General features: G+C 55.1%; 8 protein-coding genes across 8 annotated transcripts; 5 read left to right on the top strand and 3 right to left on the bottom strand.

Moving 5' to 3' along the window:
• Positions 1 to 74: 74 nt before the first annotated feature.
• Positions 75 to 1,295, top strand: B0T15DRAFT_563572 (uncharacterized protein; the record flags this gene model as incomplete). The annotated part of the gene is made up of 5 exons (XM_062870625.1): positions 75 to 98; positions 282 to 533; positions 567 to 662; positions 715 to 1,136; positions 1,187 to 1,295. 5 exons carry the CDS (start codon positions 75 to 77, stop codon positions 1,293 to 1,295), a joined length of 903 nt encoding a protein of 300 aa, XP_062717671.1.
• On the bottom strand, positions 1,266 to 2,548 carry B0T15DRAFT_544932 (SGNH hydrolase-type esterase domain-containing protein). The gene is made up of 3 exons (XM_062870111.1): positions 2,350 to 2,548; positions 1,913 to 2,274; positions 1,266 to 1,845 (listed from the first exon to the last, which is right to left on the bottom strand). The coding sequence occupies exons 1-3, from the start codon at positions 2,417 to 2,419 to the stop codon at positions 1,570 to 1,572; spliced, it is 708 nt and encodes a 235-aa protein (XP_062717672.1). The 5' UTR covers positions 2,420 to 2,548; the 3' UTR covers positions 1,266 to 1,569.
• A 1,729-nt stretch (positions 2,549 to 4,277) lies between these two features.
• B0T15DRAFT_325940 (uncharacterized protein) lies at positions 4,278 to 5,825 on the top strand. The gene is made up of 5 exons (XM_062864118.1): positions 4,278 to 4,334; positions 4,637 to 4,801; positions 4,886 to 5,032; positions 5,107 to 5,700; positions 5,768 to 5,825. Exons 2-4 carry the CDS (start codon positions 4,667 to 4,669, stop codon positions 5,350 to 5,352), a joined length of 528 nt encoding a protein of 175 aa, XP_062717673.1. The 5' UTR covers positions 4,278 to 4,334; positions 4,637 to 4,666; the 3' UTR covers positions 5,353 to 5,700; positions 5,768 to 5,825.
• Positions 5,706 to 7,075, bottom strand: B0T15DRAFT_544941 (uncharacterized protein). The gene is made up of 2 exons (XM_062870112.1): positions 5,953 to 7,075; positions 5,706 to 5,882 (listed from the first exon to the last, which is right to left on the bottom strand). Exon 1 carries the CDS (start codon positions 6,743 to 6,745, stop codon positions 6,041 to 6,043), a length of 705 nt encoding a protein of 234 aa, XP_062717674.1. The 5' UTR covers positions 6,746 to 7,075; the 3' UTR covers positions 5,706 to 5,882; positions 5,953 to 6,040.
• Positions 7,076 to 9,122: 2,047 nt separating this feature from the next.
• B0T15DRAFT_423830 (uncharacterized protein) lies at positions 9,123 to 11,195 on the bottom strand. Its single transcript, XM_062865598.1, has 3 exons — positions 10,912 to 11,195; positions 9,663 to 10,754; positions 9,123 to 9,584 (listed from the first exon to the last, which is right to left on the bottom strand). The coding sequence occupies exons 1-3, from the start codon at positions 11,081 to 11,083 to the stop codon at positions 9,316 to 9,318; spliced, it is 1,533 nt and encodes a 510-aa protein (XP_062717675.1). The 5' UTR covers positions 11,084 to 11,195; the 3' UTR covers positions 9,123 to 9,315.
• A 719-nt stretch (positions 11,196 to 11,914) lies between these two features.
• On the top strand, positions 11,915 to 14,269 carry B0T15DRAFT_570104 (cytochrome P450). Its single transcript, XM_062870826.1, has 7 exons — positions 11,915 to 12,190; positions 12,252 to 12,344; positions 12,438 to 12,507; positions 12,565 to 12,960; positions 13,080 to 13,645; positions 13,701 to 13,867; positions 13,943 to 14,269. The coding sequence occupies exons 1-7, from the start codon at positions 12,104 to 12,106 to the stop codon at positions 14,109 to 14,111; spliced, it is 1,548 nt and encodes a 515-aa protein (XP_062717676.1). The 5' UTR covers positions 11,915 to 12,103; the 3' UTR covers positions 14,112 to 14,269.
• B0T15DRAFT_442118 (short chain dehydrogenase reductase) lies at positions 14,250 to 15,407 on the top strand (the record flags this gene model as incomplete). The annotated part of the gene is made up of 3 exons (XM_062865938.1): positions 14,250 to 14,388; positions 14,484 to 14,926; positions 14,994 to 15,407. Exons 1-3 carry the CDS (start codon positions 14,322 to 14,324, stop codon positions 15,405 to 15,407), a joined length of 924 nt encoding a protein of 307 aa, XP_062717677.1. The 5' UTR covers positions 14,250 to 14,321.
• A 396-nt stretch (positions 15,408 to 15,803) lies between these two features.
• On the top strand, positions 15,804 to 17,226 carry B0T15DRAFT_442123 (Aristolochene synthase). Its single transcript, XM_062865939.1, has 4 exons — positions 15,804 to 16,186; positions 16,263 to 16,355; positions 16,435 to 16,621; positions 16,678 to 17,226. The coding sequence occupies exons 1-4, from the start codon at positions 15,874 to 15,876 to the stop codon at positions 17,111 to 17,113; spliced, it is 1,029 nt and encodes a 342-aa protein (XP_062717678.1). The 5' UTR covers positions 15,804 to 15,873; the 3' UTR covers positions 17,114 to 17,226.
• Positions 17,227 to 17,857: the final 631 nt, after the last annotated feature.

The following is a 17,857-nucleotide window of genomic DNA, read 5'->3' on the forward strand; positions in this document are numbered from 1 at the left end:
GTTTGAAGCCTAGAGCCATCATGTATGATCCACCGTTCACGGCTTGCCTATCTACCTATAGCCGACACTCCACCATGCCGTCCTTCGCAAGAGAATGTGTACTTTCGCAACATCCTCTCTTGCTCTCCCCTCACATACAGAGCATACACGCTGCTCGCACTCACTGCTTCCACGCCTCATCCAAACACGGTATCCGGCTTGCATCCCATTGGACGCCCGTCATGTCCGCCCAGCTGAAGCATCCAGCCTCATACGAGGCCACCTTCGCCCACACCTTCTAGAAGCAGAGGCTCTCTCGCGTGCCGCCCATTCCCGCCCGCACTGAGCTCGCCGGGAAGACGGTGTTGGTTACGGGGGCCAACGTCGACCTGGGTTTCGAAGCCTCTCCGAATTTCTTGCGGTTGCGGCCAAGCTTGCTGATCATGGGCGTGCGCTCGGTGGACAAGGGCGAGGCAGCCGCAGCCGCACTCCGCCGCGAGTTCCCCGACGCTCGGATTGAGGTGTGGGAGCTCGACATGGAGTCATCCCGCTCCGTGTAAGCATTTGCTGCGCGGGTGGAGCGCGAGCTTGACCGGCTCCACGTCGCCGTGCTCAATGCGGGCTTGGGTAAACCCAGGTTTGAGCGCGTCGACGAGGGCGGCTGCCATGAAGTCACGATCCACGTCAATTAATTATCTTGCTACTGCGCTGCTTTCCCTCCTTCTCTTACCCAAGCTGAGACCCACCGCTTCTTCGTCTGAGCCTGGTCGTCTATTCATCGTCAACTCTGGCGCAAGCCTCGGCCTCACCTTAGAGGACCCCGGCGATGCTAGACTTCTCGACTCGTTTGATCAGCCCGGCAAGTTTAATGGCATTGGTCAGTATGGCCTATCAAAGCTGCTGGTTATGATGTTCGTAGCGAAGCCGGCTCGGACCATCAACCCAAAGGAAGTAATCGTCAACTGCACTGATCCTGGCGCGACCAAGGGGACAGCGTTCTTCTGCGATGTAAACTCGTGGATCATAAGCGTTGCTTTACGTGCCTTCGTGGGCCTCATAGGACGTCAAGCCGCAGATGCGTCCCGCGTATATTTGCATTCATCCCTGGTGTTGGGAGAGGAGAGCCATGAGTCATGGACTGGTTGGATCATTAGAGCGTTATTTTGCCTTCCCAAACACCATCCATTGTGCTAACTGGGACCATTAGCTGGCCAAAGACTATGTATACCGACCAAGGTCACCAACTCGGTGAGTGGCTCTGGGACGAGACACTTGAGGAACTCAAGTTTGCTAGTGTTAAAGCTTTAGCTCGATAGATTGTATTGAATTGCTAGGCTAACTAATCTGAAAGATTCTTGTTTCCTAAGTATAACTACTTGTTTGACTTTAAAGAAACCATAGATGGATGTTGAAACTGTCTTGCCGCCTTCTTAGCGACTATATAAGTCAAAGCACCCAAATATCGAACCACAAATAGCACGTTGGGCCCATCCAGCCCTAACCAGCCCATTGCTCCCATACAGTGGCGCAGCTTCCGCCTGTAGGCTAAGGAGAACCTGTCATGCTTGTCGTCAAGGTTGTCGCGGTTGTTTACGTGGCGGATGCGTGGCCAGTGCCGCCTTGAATGTCGTTGATGAACTGCAGCAGCTTGGGGCCAATCTGCTTCGCGAGAAACTGGTCACCCTGATCGTTGGGATGAACGCCGTCGCCCTGCAACATCGCGTTGGTGAAGCCGGCAGCCCGTGAACAGTCAGCGATGACGATGGGCGATTGCGAAGTGTTGCGTGCCTGTGCCCAACTGGGGATGGCAGTGTTGAGGGCCTCAATAGTCGTGTCGCTCCAGCTTGTCGGGATCAGTTTGTCCACCTAGAAGACGTGCGTCAGCGTTTGAACTCGGAAGACGTGAGTGGGGATAAACAGTGCCACGACTTACAATGACCTTGACACTCGGGTTTGCGGCGCGCATGGCATTGAGCATTGTCGTGTACGAGTCGAGGATGGTCTGGACGTTCCGCTTGCCGATGTTGACGTCGTTGGTGCCGAGCATGAATTGAACGATGTCAGGCTTGGTGTTTTGTACCCAGCCCGCGATGTTGTTCCTAGCAATGTCGTACGCCTGCCAGCCCGAGTGGCCTTCGTGATTGGGATCAAAGCCTGACGGTCTTGAGCACCTCCCCTGGAGGTCGCTCATGCTGCCGACGAAGTCGACACTGCTCGCCAACCCGGCAGACGTGATTTGGTTCCACACTAGAGGTCTCCAGCAGGTGATCTCCGTTATAGAGTCGCCAAGCAGCACTTTTTCGGTCATTGTCAGCTTCAAATTCCCAACCAGCAATTGGTACAACGAGCAGTCTTGAGGTGGCCACTCACTAACTTTGACCTTCTGCCCGCATGTAGTGGCGGCGAGGCCGGCAACGATCATAAAAGCGAGGAGCTGCATTGTCACGAAGACACTGGACGAGAATTCGAAGCCGTACTTTTAGAGCAATCAAACTGGCATGCTAGCCCATCACTAGGGCTGCGGTATGGTCGTCATTTATACTCGCGAATCATGGACTGCCGGTTGAGGTTGCCGAGTCGCGTATGCTCAGTGTAGCAACCGGCTAATTACAAGCATTGCTTTGTACGGATTACATGTGCATACCTCCCTCAAAAACGGAAGCCAGAGCGAGGGACTGTTGCAGACGAGCTGGGGCGAGCTTAGTGCGGTCTCAATCATAGCACTGCCGGATAATATACTTCTTCAGAGGCGCGCCAGTAGGGTTAATGGGTGTACACCAGGCGACAAGAACGCGCCACTCACCCCACTATGTATGTATCCTCTCACACGCAGTGTGAAGCGCCGCAGATGGCAACGTGCCGGTCGTCAAGCCCGCGTCGCGCCTCGTCGACATACGGCGCCCGGGAATAACGGCACGCTGCAATTGGCCCGGGACTTGGACGGCGTGATGCTCGCGAGGAGCTGAGAATTCGCTGTCCCGCGGGGCCGCCTGCGTCGCCGCCTCGCCGGCACTGGGCCCAGAACTGGCCGCCCACCAACGCATACCAAGTTGTCAGCTCCCGAAGAAGTTGCATTGTGCCGATATATCGATCGGCTTGACAATATCAACCTTGCGGTACGGCCAGCCTTCGTTACCGACGCAGCGAACCATATCTTGCGTTCGCGGGCCAGCCGGGCTGAGCAGGACAACCCACCAGTTGTTGGCCAGAAATGGACCTCCCGGTTTATCAAGCGCCATGGATACTTCAAGCAGTGGCAAAGGAAGCTCAACGCTAACCGCCAGAAGGCTGAACAGCCTGCTGTTGTTGCCGAATACTTTGACAAGCTCCTGGCCGTCCTTAGGGGTAAGGGGGTAAACCCTGAAGATATCTGGAACATGGATGAGACTGGCTTTCGCATTGGGATAGGAAAGGACCAACTTATCGTTACCAAACGTAAGCGGGCATACTACTTTGGCATCGCGGAGAACCGAGAGTCGGCAATAGCCATTGAAGCTATCTCTGCTGGAGGGAGGGTGATCCTAGCCTTTATCATCTTGGCTGGCCAAGTCCACATGTCGCAATGGTACGAGCAACCCGAATTGGACCCTGAGATGGCGATTATTACGTCGGCAAGTGGCTACTCAAACGATGAGATTAGCCTCCAGTGGCTATAGCACTTTGAAGAGCACTCCCGGCGAGGGATGGTTGGAAAATATCGGCTCCTGATCTTTGACGGCTATAGCTCGCATCTTACTTGGGAGTTCGTCAATTATTGCGAGGATCACGATATTATCCCATTTGGCCTACCACCACATCTCACACATCTGATCCAGCCGCTCGACGTTGTTGTCTTCCAGCCATTGAAACACTACCATGCAAAGGAGCTTGACATCCTGATCCGCGACGGCCTAGTCAATATCACGAAGATCGAGTTCCTTATTGTTATCCAGTAAGCCCGCAAGCAAGCCTTCAAAGAAGCCACCATCCGAGCTGCATTACATATGCGGCCAAGGAAGCCCGGAAATGGAGGTTAACTGGCCGGCTGGGCCCTGCCGAGGTTGTTGAAGAAGTGGGAAAGATAAGACTACTACGCAGAGGGCTGTAGATGGCTGGGACGTTGGCATCGCCAAGGGGTCAAAAAGGTGGCCATTAGGGTGATCTGGCCGTATGGCTGTCCACCACCAACCTGCCTGGCGGTTCGTTGGCTGGTCCGAAGAAAAGCGGGGCAGGTGGGGGGGTGCCACGAGTACGTAGTACTGTGCCTACTGACCCTATCTACGTAGCTTAGACGTACCTGTTCATTGCCTTCTCTGTCACCCTGGAGGGTGCCGCCACGCAAATGTTTGCGAGGGAGATTTGGAAGTTCATATATCGTAAGTCATCTCCTATAGTGGCTCGCAATTGCGTCAACTTTGTCGTAAGTAGATGATCGTACAGTTGCTGCCTGCAGCGACAACCCCTCATTTATTACCTAGGTGCCAAGGTGGCGGCCCCTGTTCCTAGGTATCAACACCTTTTTAGTCTTGTGCTAGCTAAAACAATCCTTCGACTCCCGAGGTCTTCGAGCCCCGCCCGATCCAATCTGGTGGAACACAACGCTCGATCTCGGCGAGGCGGCTTGTTGCTTTCGCAGCTGATGGTGCCAAACTGCCAACTGCTCACCATCCCTCAATAGGTGTCGAAGCTGAGTGGTTGATACGAAATCATGAATGTGACTTTGCGGAACCCAAGTCATGGCTCACCAACGGCCGTCTCAGACAATACCAAAACTTGCGAGCCACGTCTGAGGACGCCAATCCATCGAGCACGCACGGGCTGTCGCACATGCAGAACGCGAAAGGTGCTGCTCTCGCCCAATAGATAGTGGGCAGTTGCTACAGCCCTTTATTGTGTTTCTCCTGCTGACTCGGCTCGACCATCCAAGGTCAAGTGCGACGAGAGGAAACCATCCTGCGGGCAATGTCGCAAAGGCGGGCGAAGCTGCGAGTGGCTTGCGCCTAGTGACCTCAAGAGATCAGTGTCCTCTAAGAGACCCAATGCCACGGCTTGCGACGTATGCAGAGCGAAAAAGGTATCAGTTGCTCTTTGATCTCTTATTCCCGCGCGGTTTACCTCTTGGAGACGCTCACCACAATTGTGTGATAGCTCAAATGTGTCGGCAGCATCCGAGATGTTTGCGAAAAATGCAGAACACTTGACGTCTCCTGCGTACGCTCCCAGGGGGCTGTAACTGCTACTAGCAGCACCGACTCCCCTACGCTCGCTTCACAATCGTCCGTTGAGGCTGCCACAATGCAGCATCCAAGGCCATACCTGCCGGAAGACGTGTCCAGTACAACGTCGTCACGTACCTGGGCCAAGAGGCCGTCCGCCGCCGTGCTGACTCCGTAGCCATCTCGCCTTGGGGACTTGGATGATGTCCTCTTTACTGCACGCCATAATAGAGAGACAGCGAAATCAACCAACGGACCGGCCACTTCTAGAATCACACCAAGGGTGGACGAGCTTCCTAATGGACTTGAGCTTGAAGGGCTTGTTTCAGCTTGATTTCTCATCAGTTCACGTGAGTACTTGAGTTGTCTTGGACGCCCGCTATGTGCAGGTCCGGGGCGAACATATTTGGGGCGAAAAAGACTTTGGATTCTTTGCATTCATCCACCAATTGCACTTCAACCGCCTTGTTGCCAAGGGCAAGGCTCCTCGCGAGTTGACCTTGGTCATGATAGCAAATCGGCTGCGGTAAGCGGCTATTGCACGGTTCCGCCTGGTTCTCTTCCAGCTGTTCGCTAACGACTGAACCCAACAGCTTTGGAGGTGCAACGACAGCTGAAAATCTGGCAAGGGCTGACGCCTGGGCCGACACAGCGCTTTCAGCCGTACGCCCTCGTATCCATCAGGGCTTCGGGGTGATTCAGCTTATGGTTCGTAACGATCAATATCACGCCGCGCCTCGTGCGGTTCTCCTGCATTCCTAACTCGCTGCCCGCTCAGACTCTTTTGTTGGCCCAACACTACGACTTCCACCGCGGAAACTTCACGTCCGCCTGGGTGCTAGGGGCTGAATGTACAAGGTACCTACTTACCAGCCGCGCCCCCTTTCCAAGGGGTCCTGATTTACGACCCGAGGATGGCTTCGCAGAGTCGAAGCACTCACTGGCCAGAACTGTAGGATGATGCAAATGATGTCCTTGCATACCTTTGACCGCACATATTCGATCAAGCTGGCTCCCAACATCCGGCTCTCCCCCTCCTTTCGTGCGAAGCCCTCCGCCGTGTTGCCTGGTCGACTTTCTATATGGACGCCATCGTCGACGGTGGCCGCTACGGCTTCCACACCGTCGACGAGAAGGCCTACCGCCTGCAGCTGCCATGCGATCAGACAAGCTTCCTCGGCGACGAGACAGTCGTCACGGAGTGGCTTTTTGATGACGGTCCTGACAATACTGGGGATTGGGATTCTCCGGCACGAGCACTGCAGGGCTTGTCGGCATTCCTCCTTCGTACGGCAGCTGCACGGCGCCGGTTGCTTCACTTTGCATTCAGGGCTTCCCACAAGGAGCAGACGGTCGAGCAGCTTTCGGTCGAGAGGGTCACCTTGAGTGCTTATGTTGATGAGACTACCGTCTCTCTCCCACGGCGGCTCCGCTTCAGCAGCGACAATATGCTTCTTCATCGTGAGCGCCTTATCACCTTTATTCTTCTTCATATCCTGCGCCACAACCTCCTCATCGTCCTCGGTCGAGCAGTGCTGCAGGTCTACCAACGGGACCCCGCCAAGGCGCATTTCATACCACAAGTGCGACGCAAACGAATCGCACGAGCTCTGCCAATTGCAAGTCTGATTGCGGAGGGTCTAAGGGTTGGATCCTATCACACAGCAAAACGACATCGTTGCCTGCAACACTTAGGTGGTACCCTTATATACCGCACGACATTTAATTTGATATTAGGGATGTTGTGCCGGTTTGTTTTAGCCGGCATGCAATCTCCTGTTTAGAGAAGCTCTAGTATGTCCGTAGTGAAAGCGTTAATCATCAGTTTCGCTATGGCCCAGCCATTTGGAGATGACTTTTCGCTGATTAACGTGCATTATAAGCGAGCCGAACATATGAGCGAGTCGAACACTTCTTGGCATAACGCGTCTTCCCTCCACCTAAACATTAGTTTTTCTACCACCTAACATGTCTTCTACTTCAAAGGAAGCCAGGGTAGTTTTAACCTTCAAAGCTCTTCAAAACGACAAGGAACTAAGCCTCCGAGCCGTAGCTAAGCTCTATAACGTGCTAGTTACGACCTTCTATAACCGGCGCGCTGGCCGACTTGCACGACGCGATACTACGCCCAACTCGCGCCGGCTTACCGATTCCGAAGAGAAAGCTCTTGTTTAGTATATAATTAAGCTATCTAAGCGAGCTTTTCCACCGAGACTATATGGTATGGAAGATATAGTGTCACGAGGGCCGTCGTTCAAGGCCAGGGTCAAGCCTCTGGTGGTAAACTGACTGCATTGCAAGAATATTGAACTTGCAGGAGGAAAGGAATCCTCGAAGACTGCAAGGTGCGAAGAAGTCTAAATACAGGATGTGGAGCATGTGCCCAGATGTGGAAGGTGGGGCACCAACCAGGTTGACCAATCAATGGCCTGTGCCATGGTACGGTGGGTTCCACCGTCACATATAGCCAACTATTATACGTATATGATATACCCTCTATTGGTAAGCTCCAGGTATATAACTTTATTAAATGCTAGCTAAAGCTCTAGACGTGTTATATATATAGATATGACTATTAAAGGGCTAAGTATAAGGATCCGAAGGCTATTGGTGAATAGTTTGCCCTTATACGGAATGTTAAGGCTAAGTTTAATGTTAGATGATAATATTACCATGAACCAACCATATATGCAGGCCGGCGGGGCCGCAGCCAGACGCAGGGCACCAATCGGGAACGGGATGCAGTGCGGACCCCGGACGGCTCATTGCTTGGCAATATGAGCAGGCTCAGTGCGATTAGTGATGAGCGTGATGAGCGGCTCATCCAGATCACCAATGAGCCAGATGATCCAGGTGCAGAGGTGCCCGGGGAGAAAGCTGTATATAGTTCTACCATTCTGTCATTCATTCAGATGGCTAGCTTCCTCAGTGAGCAATTACAGCAGTAGCCTTCATCTACTGTGCAAATATTGCGACTTGCATTGTTGTGAACCTTTCAGCTTTACCGAGACCTACAGTCCGACCAGCAGTACCTTCGACCGGCGAACCCTTTCAGAGGCAGGACTGCCTGTGGTTTCGTCACATTAAGGACTTAATGCGCGCGTATATCAACTACATCAGCAAGCTCGAGTTCCTCTACGGCTTTCGCGAGGCCTTCTTTGCTTCCATAACAGAGAAGAACATATAGGGTGGCTTTATAGGGGCTGGCCTAGTACTATACGATCCAGAGAGGGTCCTTTCTACGCTAGACGTAAAGCTTCGTACACCGACACCTCCAACCTTACGACCTAGCACTGCACAATCTTGGGTCTTCCAGACACTATACAACCCCCGAGAAGCCGAATCGCAGTCAACACTTATTAAGACTCGCATTGCCAACCATCAAAACAGCTCTCCAACTTTAATATTAGGTGCTGTGGATCAACTTACTAAGGGTACGATAGCTATGATGCACCAGGTGGCCCTCCTTCGGTCAGAGGTCTCTTCGCTCTGTAAGGCCAACGAGGCACTAAGCAAGCACCGGAGAGCCAAAAGAACACGCGTGCAGCTTGGAGGATCACTTGTAGTATAGGATGCAAAGGATCTACTAGACCAGAAGGCCGTAGTTGGGGAGGTAGTACAAGAAACGCAGCCGGACGGTGGTGGTACAGTGGGGGGTCGTACGAAGGTTCGGTGCTGTGGTGTGTGCGGCAAGCCTGGCCATAATGTACGTACGTGCCAGGAGGTTGCAGAAGGGTCTGATTCAGCTGTTTCTGATGTAATTATAGTTGGTTCCTAGTGTTAGTGTATTGTAATTGAGGATAGATGTTTTGGTGTGGTGGAAATTGATCGGCTCGCTGATATGATCGGCTCGCTGATATGATCGGCTCGCTGATAAGATACGTTATAGACTGATAAATACTTGCGGCAGTCGTTGACTGACGCGAGATAAAATCTACTGACTCTGGCCCTGAAATGAAAGTTTAAATCAAGCTAAATAGGATGCTGCATCTAAGAGATGACAGCGAACTAAAAACAAGACACTAATGTTACTAGTAGTTAACGTTAGCGCTAGTAATACAATCACCCAACTCTAAAACTCTACCTTGAATTCGAAGACAAAAATCAAACTCTTCCACCCTGCACACATTTATAGATCCCCTTATAGCTTAAAGCCACTCGTGATCAAGTTTTTAAAGACTCCGAACCGGTCATACTTGGCCTGAACCCGCTTCAGGCGCGGCAGGCTCTTACCCTTACCGTAGGTGGGGAACGGTTTCTGGCCGGGCGCAGCGTCGTTTAGGTAGATGTAGTCATAAAAGATGCCGCGCTTGATCAGTTCAGCCTTGAGGCTGGCGAGCGTCGTTTCCATAAACTTCAGCATGGTCTCGTCGTCGGCAGGGTCGGCCCAACTGAGGCTGGTGAGGAGAACTGGAAAAGAAGTGGTCAGGTCAGCCCGCTGATCTCATTACCGAGAGAATATGAGAATAAATTCTTGACGGAACTCACCGACAAAGGGCCCATCGGCGGGATCCAGGTCAATCGCGTACTCGCCCGACCTGCGCGCGGCCTCAAGATAAGCCTTGCTGATGGGCTCGGGGCTGACGGCGACAAAGGCGTCTTTGACATTGGCCAGCGCCGTAATGGCAGGCTTCAGGATGGTGTCGACGTGCAGCTGGACCAGGCCGGGTGCAATCCTGGCCGCCAGGCAACCAAACATCTGGCCGTGGCCATTGACGTCGACGGTGTTGACCGAATCCACCTTAATTGGGTTATTGACCCAGTCAGCCTCCTGGCCGAGGAGGTTGCCCACCGGGTTCGGGATGTTGGTGTAGTTTTGTATACTGCGAGGCACACCCGAGTAGTTGCCGGACACGAAGGGGTTGAAGACGGGCTGCCAGAGAGCACCGCCCGTCTGGTTCGGGTAGAGAGTCACAGTAGGATTGATCTCCGTGAAGGGGTCGCCGATGCCGTCGGGTGACACGAGGAAGTCCTGGGTGGCTTGGATAAACTGCGCTGTGTGTTCCAGGCCCTGCCAGGCAATCAGGCCGCCGTAGGCCGCCGTCAGGGGGATGGTGGTCATGTCGTAGCGCGTGACAATACCGAAATTGTTGCCACCGCCCTTAAGCGCCCAGAACAGATCCTCGTTCTTGTGCTTGTTGGCCTCAATGATGGACCCGTCACCCAGGACGACCTGCACTCCCACGAGTGTGTTCACACTCCAGCCGACTTGATTGCCAAAGTAATTGATGCCACCGCCAACGAGCAGGCCTCCTACTCCGACATCCGAGTACCGCCCGCCGGCGACAGCGAGCCCATACGGCGAGATCCACTGGTATACCTCGATCCAGCGGTTCCCGGGGCCAATCGAGGCCACCGACTTGTCGGCGTTGAGGGTCTTTGCGTTGATGTTGGCCATGGCGATCATCACGCCGCCGTTATTCGACTGCGCCCCCGGGACGGGCATGTGCCCGCCGCTGACCACGCTGAAGGTGGTCCGCGTGTCCCGGATAATTCGGAGGGCGTCGGCAACATCCCGTGCACTCGTGGGCGTGAAGACGCAGCCCGGGTCTAGAACGCAGGTTGCCGAGTTGATCTCCTCTGTGGGGGCTCGCGTCAGCAGGTATGCCAGACTAAAATGTTAACAGGAAACAAAAGTATATCGTGTCCCGTAGTGGCTGTGGCTGAGAAGCATGGGCACCTGGAACCATTCGCACGAGCAATCAAAGTCACATGCAGGAAGGGTAGCAGTGCTCACCTTCGGCATAGTGCGTGTAGTTTTTCGATCCCGGGAAATATGTCTTGGTAGAGAACTTGACAGCGAGCTGTTGACAGGCCGATTTGCCATGGCGGGGCACTGAGGTTGCATCGCTGACCCATCCCGCAGAGAGGGACAGCAGAGCGATGGCGATCTTCATGCTGTGCGACATGTAGTATCTTCACCACCTTCTTCTTCCGGAAATGTAAGGTAGCGAAGTCAGAGCTGAATGGATGATGAGGGCAATGCGTAGATGATCCAGAGCAATGGAAAGAACAGCAAGAAAGTCAGGGATATTTAAGGACGAGCTGCCCACGCGAGGCCCTCATCATCCCCGCTAAGTCCATCGTCATGCGCCGCGACAATAGTACAGTACTGACACCATGAACGTGAGAGTCATGTTCAATGTCGCCGCCTTACCGCGGCTGAGCGAACAAGGCGAGATGGCGAGAATGACTGGTCGAGGCGTGCCACGCGGGAAGGGTTACACGGCATACGCGAGATGTCATTCGGCGGTCCCGAGAACCTGGTTACTCACCTTGGGTCAGACAAGACACATGCGTCTGGAGATTGCCGTTCCGGGCAATTGCCGCGGCCCCGGTTCACCCGCATTCGCGCAAGCCTTCAAGGCTTCCACACCATCAGACACGCTCCTCTTGCATATTATTCTATCTTTGGAAAGCGTATTGGCTAATGGAATCCCTCGGTACCGCTGATGCGTCCATGGTCGTGCCCATACACATGGCTTGAGGAGTTGAATCTGCATTGCCTCGTGGGGGCTATGGCCGGCGTCTACTCGAAGCGGTCGAGGGTCAAGGAACGGCTTTTGCTGGAAGGGAAGCTGCGGGAGTAGAAGAAGGCATCCCGCCGGCCGCCCCGCCTGTCATACAGAGTAGATGTCCCGATCTGACTCCTTCGGATGTCACCAAAGAAGAATGTATAAGGCGGCTGGGGCGGAGCCGGCGAGCTGCTGCTGCGAGAGCGCGTGATAGAGTGCCCGCACGTCCTGAACACGTCCAATTGCCCAACTGTGGCGCCCGCATGGCCTGCCCAGGATTTGTCCTCTAGATCAATACAACCCCTTCAGCATCAACCTCCGTATGCCTTTCAACCTGCGCAGTTCTTGTGACCCGCGTGGTCAGTGATCGGATTGCGGCACCACACACCGATCTCAGTCAAGATAGATTCAACCATGGCGTCCGTGGGTCTGGACAGCCCTGTTCAGATGCTGAGAACCGGTCATCTCTGGGCCGGCTTTGCCGTGTTGTTTGCGTGTGGAGTGAGTAGAGCCCGACTCTGGCATCAGTAATGGTAACTCACCACTGAGTGTGCCATACCAGTTCATCGCAGTCAATATCTGTCAGGGCATCTACAACCTCTTCTTTCACCCTCTTGCCAAGTTGCCCGGGCCGCGGACATCGGCGTGGAGTAACGTAAGCCAGCCCTGCTTCATCCGTCCCTGCCCCTTTACAGGACCCCCACGAGACCGCCATTGCCAAGAGTGAAGAGGTCTCACCACGGGGCAGATTCCGTACAGCTATTGGTTCCACAGCGGGCGCATGCCCTACAAAATACTCGCCTTACACGAGAAATATGGTAATAACCATCCCTAAAGCATGAGACTCAGCGTCTGTGCTCACCAAGAATCGCCAGGATCCGTCGTTCGCGTGGCCCCCAACGAGGTCTCGTTCAACTCGCCGCAGTCGTGGAACGACATCTACGGCTTCCGGCAGAACCATAAGACCTTCATCAAGAGCGACTTCTACGATGGGGGCCCCTTTGCCAGCCGCGGAGTGCACTCCATTGTCAGCGAGCGCGGCGTGGACGAGCACGCCCTGATGCGGCGCCATCTCTCCCATGCCTTCTCGGACCACTCGCTCTCGGAACAGGAGGCGCTCGTCGCTGAGACGGTCGACAGATTCATCCGCGTAGTTGGTGAGCGTGGTGCCCGCGAGGGCGGTTTTGACATGGGCAAGGGGCTGGAGATGATGACGTTCGACATCATTGGGGACCTGGCCTTTGGGGAGACGTTTGGAGGCGTCGAGAGCGGTGAGTCTGCGAGGCCAACCAACATACTACTAGTGGTCATACTACTAGTAGTAGTAGTATCCGCCCACGAAACGAAGAAGGAAGAGAATGCCCCAGACTGATTCTTCAAAACTGAGCAGACCAGCCTCACCCGTGGATTTCCATTGCCATGGGTGCTCTTCGCCAAGGGGCGCTGGCAGACACATTCAAACGCTTCCCAACCGCCGCCGAGGTGTTTCTGGCCCTCTTTCCGGGCAAGATGGCCAAGCTAATCGAGGACACCAAGAACAACGAGGAGCTGGCCATTGGGCTGACCAATAAGCGCATCCAGCGCCACGATTCGGCGCGCAAGGACTTCATGACCCGCATCCTAGAGAAGCGCGACCCCGCCAAGGTCTCGGACTTGCAGCTGGCTGCCCACGCCTCCGACTTTGTCATTGCCGGCAGCGAGACCACCGCCACGGCGCTTGCCTGCATCCTGTACTACCTGCTCAAGGACCGAGCCGTGATGGAAAAGCTGTGCAACGAGGTGCGGACGTGGTTCACATCATACGACCAGATCACCTCGCTGGCCACACTGCCGTTACCGTATTTGAAGGCCGTCATTCTGGAAGGTCTGCGGATCTACCCGCCGCTGCCATTTGCCTTGCCAAGGGTAGTGCCAGAGGGCGGCGATACCGTGGATGGCATTTTCCTCCCGGCTGGAGTAAGTTTCCTTTTCCCTGCGGAGAAGACGTAGCACCCGCAGTAACCGCCTACAGACCATAGTAAGCACAAACCCGGTGGCGGCTAGCCTAGATTCCCGGTACTTTAGCGAGCCGATGGCCTTCAAACCAGGGCGGTGGCTAGCCTCGAGCGGAAACACGCGGGACAACCTGGCCGCCACACAGCCATTCTCTCTCGGTCCCAGAGCTTGTCTTGGAAGAAAGTGAGAGTTTCCTCCGAATCCCCCCCCTTTTCGACCTCAGAATAAGTGCTAACCATCGCCAACTCTTCCACCCAGTCTGGCGTGGCTGGAGCTGCGGACAGTTCTGGCGAAGCTGCTCTGGACGTATGATCTAAAACTGGTGAATGAGGAAATCGACTGGCACCGCGATTCGAGAATGCTGACGCTCTGGAGGAAGCCCCCGCTGTGGGTGAAGGCGGAGCACAAGCAGGGGCGACCAATGTGAGTGTGAGCGGCTGAGCCAGCACTGCGGCAGCATGGCTTGGCCTGGCCCGATTGGGAAATTCCCGAAGGAGCAATGCAACCGCCTGAGAAGTAGTTATGTGAGGGCCCAGGTAGAAAAGAGAGAGAGAGAGAGAGAGAGAGACGTGACTTGTGCTATAGAGCATCAGAGCAGCAAGGTCAGCAACCGACAGTTGATTCACTATTGTGCACTATGGCGTCGCTGAGCATCAAAGAGAGTGACATTCCGTCGCAGGCCGGGAAAACCGCCGTCATCACCGGTCCGCAACCCCAACCAACCCGGGTCTGCCCGGTTGATCCCTGAGGAGATGAGATGATGTTCGCTAACATAGGTGGTATTCCGCGGCGCGTGTAGGAGGAGCCTCTGGCATTGGCCTCGCAGCGGCCAGGATTCTCGTCGAGAAGGGGGCCGCAGTCCACGTGCTCGACCTTAACAGGCCGGCCGCAGAGGAGGATCAGCACATCCCGGGCCTGCAGTTCCACCAGTGCAACATTTCCGTCTGGGAGGAGCTCCGCAGCGCCTTCGAGGAGATCGGTCACATTGACTACGCCTTCGCTAACGCCGGCGTGTCGGAGGAGACCGATTACTTCGCCGACACACTGGACGGAGAGGGCCGCCTCATCGAACCGACATACCGCGTGCTCGACGTCAACGTCCGCGGCGCCTACAACGTCGTCAAGCTGGCGTGGAGCCACATGCGCAAGGATAAGACGCCGGGCAGCATCGTCATCACCACGAGCGCGTCCGGGTACGCACCCGAGCAGTCGCTGCCAGTGTACTCCAGCGGCAAGTTGGCGGTGAGTGCGACCCAAACGTAGAAGAGTACCCAGACCTGACGTGAGATGCTTGTGAAACCGAACACAGCTCGTCGGACTCATCCGCGCCCTCCGATCCGTAATCATCCAGGACAACATCACCATCAACGGCGTCGCCCCCGCAGCCACCATCACCAGCCTCCTCCCGGCGCACCTGGCAGCTCCCATCATGGCCATGGGCTTGCCCGTCAGCGACGCCCGATTTGTAGGTCTTGCTCTGGTACACTCGGCCGTGGCGACGCAGAACCGCCGCGTGCAGGCCTATGGCAAGGAGGCCGATGGTGATGTTTGGAAAAAAGGAGAGCGTTGGAACGGGCGAGTGATCTTGACACTGGGGGACCGCTACACCGAATTGGAGGAACCGACGGCGGACCTGCGGCCCTTCTGGTTTGGCAGGGAGAATACGCAGATGACAAGGTTGCAGCAGGCGGCCACGGATTTCCGTCCGCTGGGTAGTGGCTGAGTCGGTACCCAGCTGAGGCTGTTGAGCTGAGTGAAGTGCCGCTGCTCGGGATTTTCCCGTTTAGCCTGGTCGTTTGTGTCAGGGTAGTAACGCAGAAGCATGCCTTGGGTAGCCTGACTGTAACTCGGAGTCGAGGAACGTATCGCTTTTCGGTAATCGCTGTTAGGCCTTGGATGTGTCTGAGTCCGTCACCTATTATTCCCTGTAATGGATTCCTTCAGCGCTTGCTCTTTGCCCAAACGGGACGTTCCCAATACGGAAATTGCCTGCGCCTAGCCCTGCAACGGGCTAAACCCTAAACCGCCTTGTTCCAGCAATCTACGGAATAGAGTTCTGGATAAGACAAGGGGTCGTCGTTGAGAGGGAGGAATCCGCCTTCCTGCCATCCCAGATCCAGTCAACTCTTGCTCACCGCTCAACGCCCCTGACTTGATTCGACTCGGTTTAACATCTTCCCATTGACGCCATGTCTATCCAGGTGGAAACCCGCACCAACGCCACGGCCCTCAACGCCAACGGGGCCAAGCACCCGGCGGTGAAGGAGACGTGGAAGATCCCGCCATCCAACTGGCAGGCCTTGATCCATCCCCGCGTTGAGGAGGTTTCCCGCGAGGTGGACGGCTACTTCCTCGAGCACTGGAACTTCCCCGACGACCGTGCCCGGTCCACGTTTCTGAAGGCTGGCTTCTCCCGTGTCACATGCTTGTACTTTCCGCTGGCCAAGGACGACCGGATCCACTTTGCCTGCCGTCTGCTCACGGTGCTCTTCTTAATTGATGGTGGTGTTCCGTTCATTTCTCTTCCTCGCCGAAATCTTTGATTCTCTGAGCTGACCGGGCCTCCCCGCTCCTGCAGACATCCTCGAGGACATGTCGTTCGCGGACGGCGAAAGGCTCAACAACAGACTGATAGAGCTCTCTAAAGGTCCCAAATATGCGACCCCAGACAGTAAGTGGCCTCAAGGCTCCCAGAGTTCCCCAGAAGGAGGAAAAAGAGAATAGGCCGTTAAGAAACGATTCAAAACTAGGATCCATCCCGGCCGAGTTTGTTATCTTCGACCTGTGGGAGAGCATGCGGAAGCATGACTTCGAGCTCGCCAACGAGGTGCTCGAGCCGACCTTTATCTTTATGCGATCGCAGACCGACCGGATCCGGCTGAGAATCACGGAGCTTGGCGAGTACCTGCGGTATCGCGAGAAGGACGTGGGCAAGGCGTTCGTGGTCCCCCTTCTCTTTTGACGTCTTTCCTTTTCCCTAACCAGTTTATCAGCCTCCTTTCCGCCCTCATGCGCTACTCCATGGACTTGCGCCCTACTCCGGACGAGCTCAGGCTCCTGCGGCCGCTCGAGGGGAACTGCTCTAAGCATCTCTCGGTGGTTAACGATATCTACAGTTTTGAGAAGGAGGTGCTCGCTGAAAAGACGGGCCACGCCGAGGGCGCATACCTGTGCTCGGCGGTCAAGGTGGTGGCGGCTGATACGTCGCTGAGTATCGCCGCCACCAAGCGGGTGCTGTGGTCCATGGTGCGTGAGTGGGAGCTCGTTCACGATGCCATGGCCGAGGCTCTCGGCCTGCAGCTCAGCCAAAGCCAGGCCGTCCGTGACTACGTGCGGGGGTTGCAGTACCAGATGAGTGGGAATGAGCTCTGGAGCAAGACGACGCCGCGGTATCTGGAGCCGATTCAAGAGACGGGCGGTCAGTTGTAATCATGACAAGGCGCAAATAGGTGTTGCTGCATCTCAAAGGCATCAGAATTATCTGTTGGTACGCTGTCGTTGCCCACACTTAAAGAGGTCGAAATAAATATTATTCTTATTCCTACACCGCTGTGCCCTGGGGCGTGCCGGACCTTCAACTACTTACTATACAGGAAAGCCGTACCCTTGCGGGTCGGGTGAAAAACTCATATCGGCAATCAAGAAAACGATCAGTGAGCGATCCTGCAAATACAAAGTGAGAAGGCCTCTTGGCCTTCGAACGGAAGGGATATCAGACCACGAGCTCCAACTCCAGCCTCCCTGGCCAGACTGTACATCGGTAGCCTCCCCGATTCCATCAGCCAGTCCAGGATCCTCCCCGTTAGCCGTGCAGCTTTGGGAATGATTCCCTGTAGAACAGAGTAAAAGTCCCTTCGCCTTCTAACCTCGGCTCTCTCCCATCTTCGAGTCAACGGTGGGGCCAAGCACCACATCACCAGGTGTTCGACAGTCGCTCTCCGCTCTCCACACTCGCAGTTGGGCGTCAGGACCTCTGGGACTCTCGGTTTGAATAAGAAGTCCCGAAGACTTACGGCCCCAGTTCGAATCTGAACCAACAGTGAACTTCTCGCTCTGTTGAGGCCATCGTGCCTCTGTAGGGTCTTGTCTTGGAACAGGGTCTCCTGCTGTTGGTCGAGGTCGTCTGACGGCCTCGTTGTTGCCCGGCCGTCTCGTTCCTTGAGCCACCTCTCT

This window comes from Chaetomium strumarium (assembly GCF_033439665.1).
Source record: "Chaetomium strumarium strain CBS 333.67 chromosome Unknown B0T15scaffold_8, whole genome shotgun sequence".
Classification (NCBI taxonomy): Eukaryota; Fungi; Ascomycota; class Sordariomycetes; order Sordariales; family Chaetomiaceae; genus Chaetomium; species Chaetomium strumarium.

Bases quoted from the DNA above. Each gene is read 5' to 3' on its own strand.
- B0T15DRAFT_544932 (XM_062870111.1), bottom strand. From the start codon at position 2,419: ATGCAGCTCCTCGCTTTTATGATCGTTGCCGGCCTCGCCGCCACTACA. The intron at 2,275-2,349 runs GTGAGTGGCCAC...TGACCGAAAAAG, and splicing joins CGGGCAGAAGGTCAAAGTTA to TGCTGCTTGGCGACTCTATA. The intron at 1,846-1,912 runs GTAAGTCGTGGC...CACGTCTTCTAG, and splicing joins ACCCGAGTGTCAAGGTCATT to GTGGACAAACTGATCCCGAC.
- B0T15DRAFT_325940 (XM_062864118.1), top strand. From the start codon at position 4,667: ATGAATGTGACTTTGCGGAACCCAAGTCATGGCTCACCAACGGCCGTC. The intron at 4,802-4,885 runs GTGCTGCTCTCG...CGACCATCCAAG, and splicing joins GCACATGCAGAACGCGAAAG to GTCAAGTGCGACGAGAGGAA. The intron at 5,033-5,106 runs GTATCAGTTGCT...ATTGTGTGATAG, and splicing joins ACGTATGCAGAGCGAAAAAG to CTCAAATGTGTCGGCAGCAT.
- B0T15DRAFT_544941 (XM_062870112.1), bottom strand. From the start codon at position 6,745: ATGCGCCTTGGCGGGGTCCCGTTGGTAGACCTGCAGCACTGCTCGACC.
- B0T15DRAFT_423830 (XM_062865598.1), bottom strand. From the start codon at position 11,083: ATGTCGCACAGCATGAAGATCGCCATCGCTCTGCTGTCCCTCTCTGCG. The intron at 10,755-10,911 runs GTGAGCACTGCT...GAGCCCCCACAG, and splicing joins CTACACGCACTATGCCGAAG to AGGAGATCAACTCGGCAACC. The intron at 9,585-9,662 runs GTGAGTTCCGTC...CTTCTTTTCCAG, and splicing joins CGCCGATGGGCCCTTTGTCG to TTCTCCTCACCAGCCTCAGT.
- B0T15DRAFT_570104 (XM_062870826.1), top strand. From the start codon at position 12,104: ATGGCGTCCGTGGGTCTGGACAGCCCTGTTCAGATGCTGAGAACCGGT. The intron at 12,191-12,251 runs GTGAGTAGAGCC...GTGCCATACCAG, and splicing joins CCGTGTTGTTTGCGTGTGGA to TTCATCGCAGTCAATATCTG. The intron at 12,961-13,079 runs GTGAGTCTGCGA...AAAACTGAGCAG, and splicing joins GTTTGGAGGCGTCGAGAGCG to ACCAGCCTCACCCGTGGATT.
- B0T15DRAFT_442123 (XM_062865939.1), top strand. From the start codon at position 15,874: ATGTCTATCCAGGTGGAAACCCGCACCAACGCCACGGCCCTCAACGCC. The intron at 16,187-16,262 runs GTGGTGTTCCGT...CCGCTCCTGCAG, and splicing joins GGTGCTCTTCTTAATTGATG to ACATCCTCGAGGACATGTCG. The intron at 16,622-16,677 runs GTTCGTGGTCCC...CCAGTTTATCAG, and splicing joins GAGAAGGACGTGGGCAAGGC to CCTCCTTTCCGCCCTCATGC.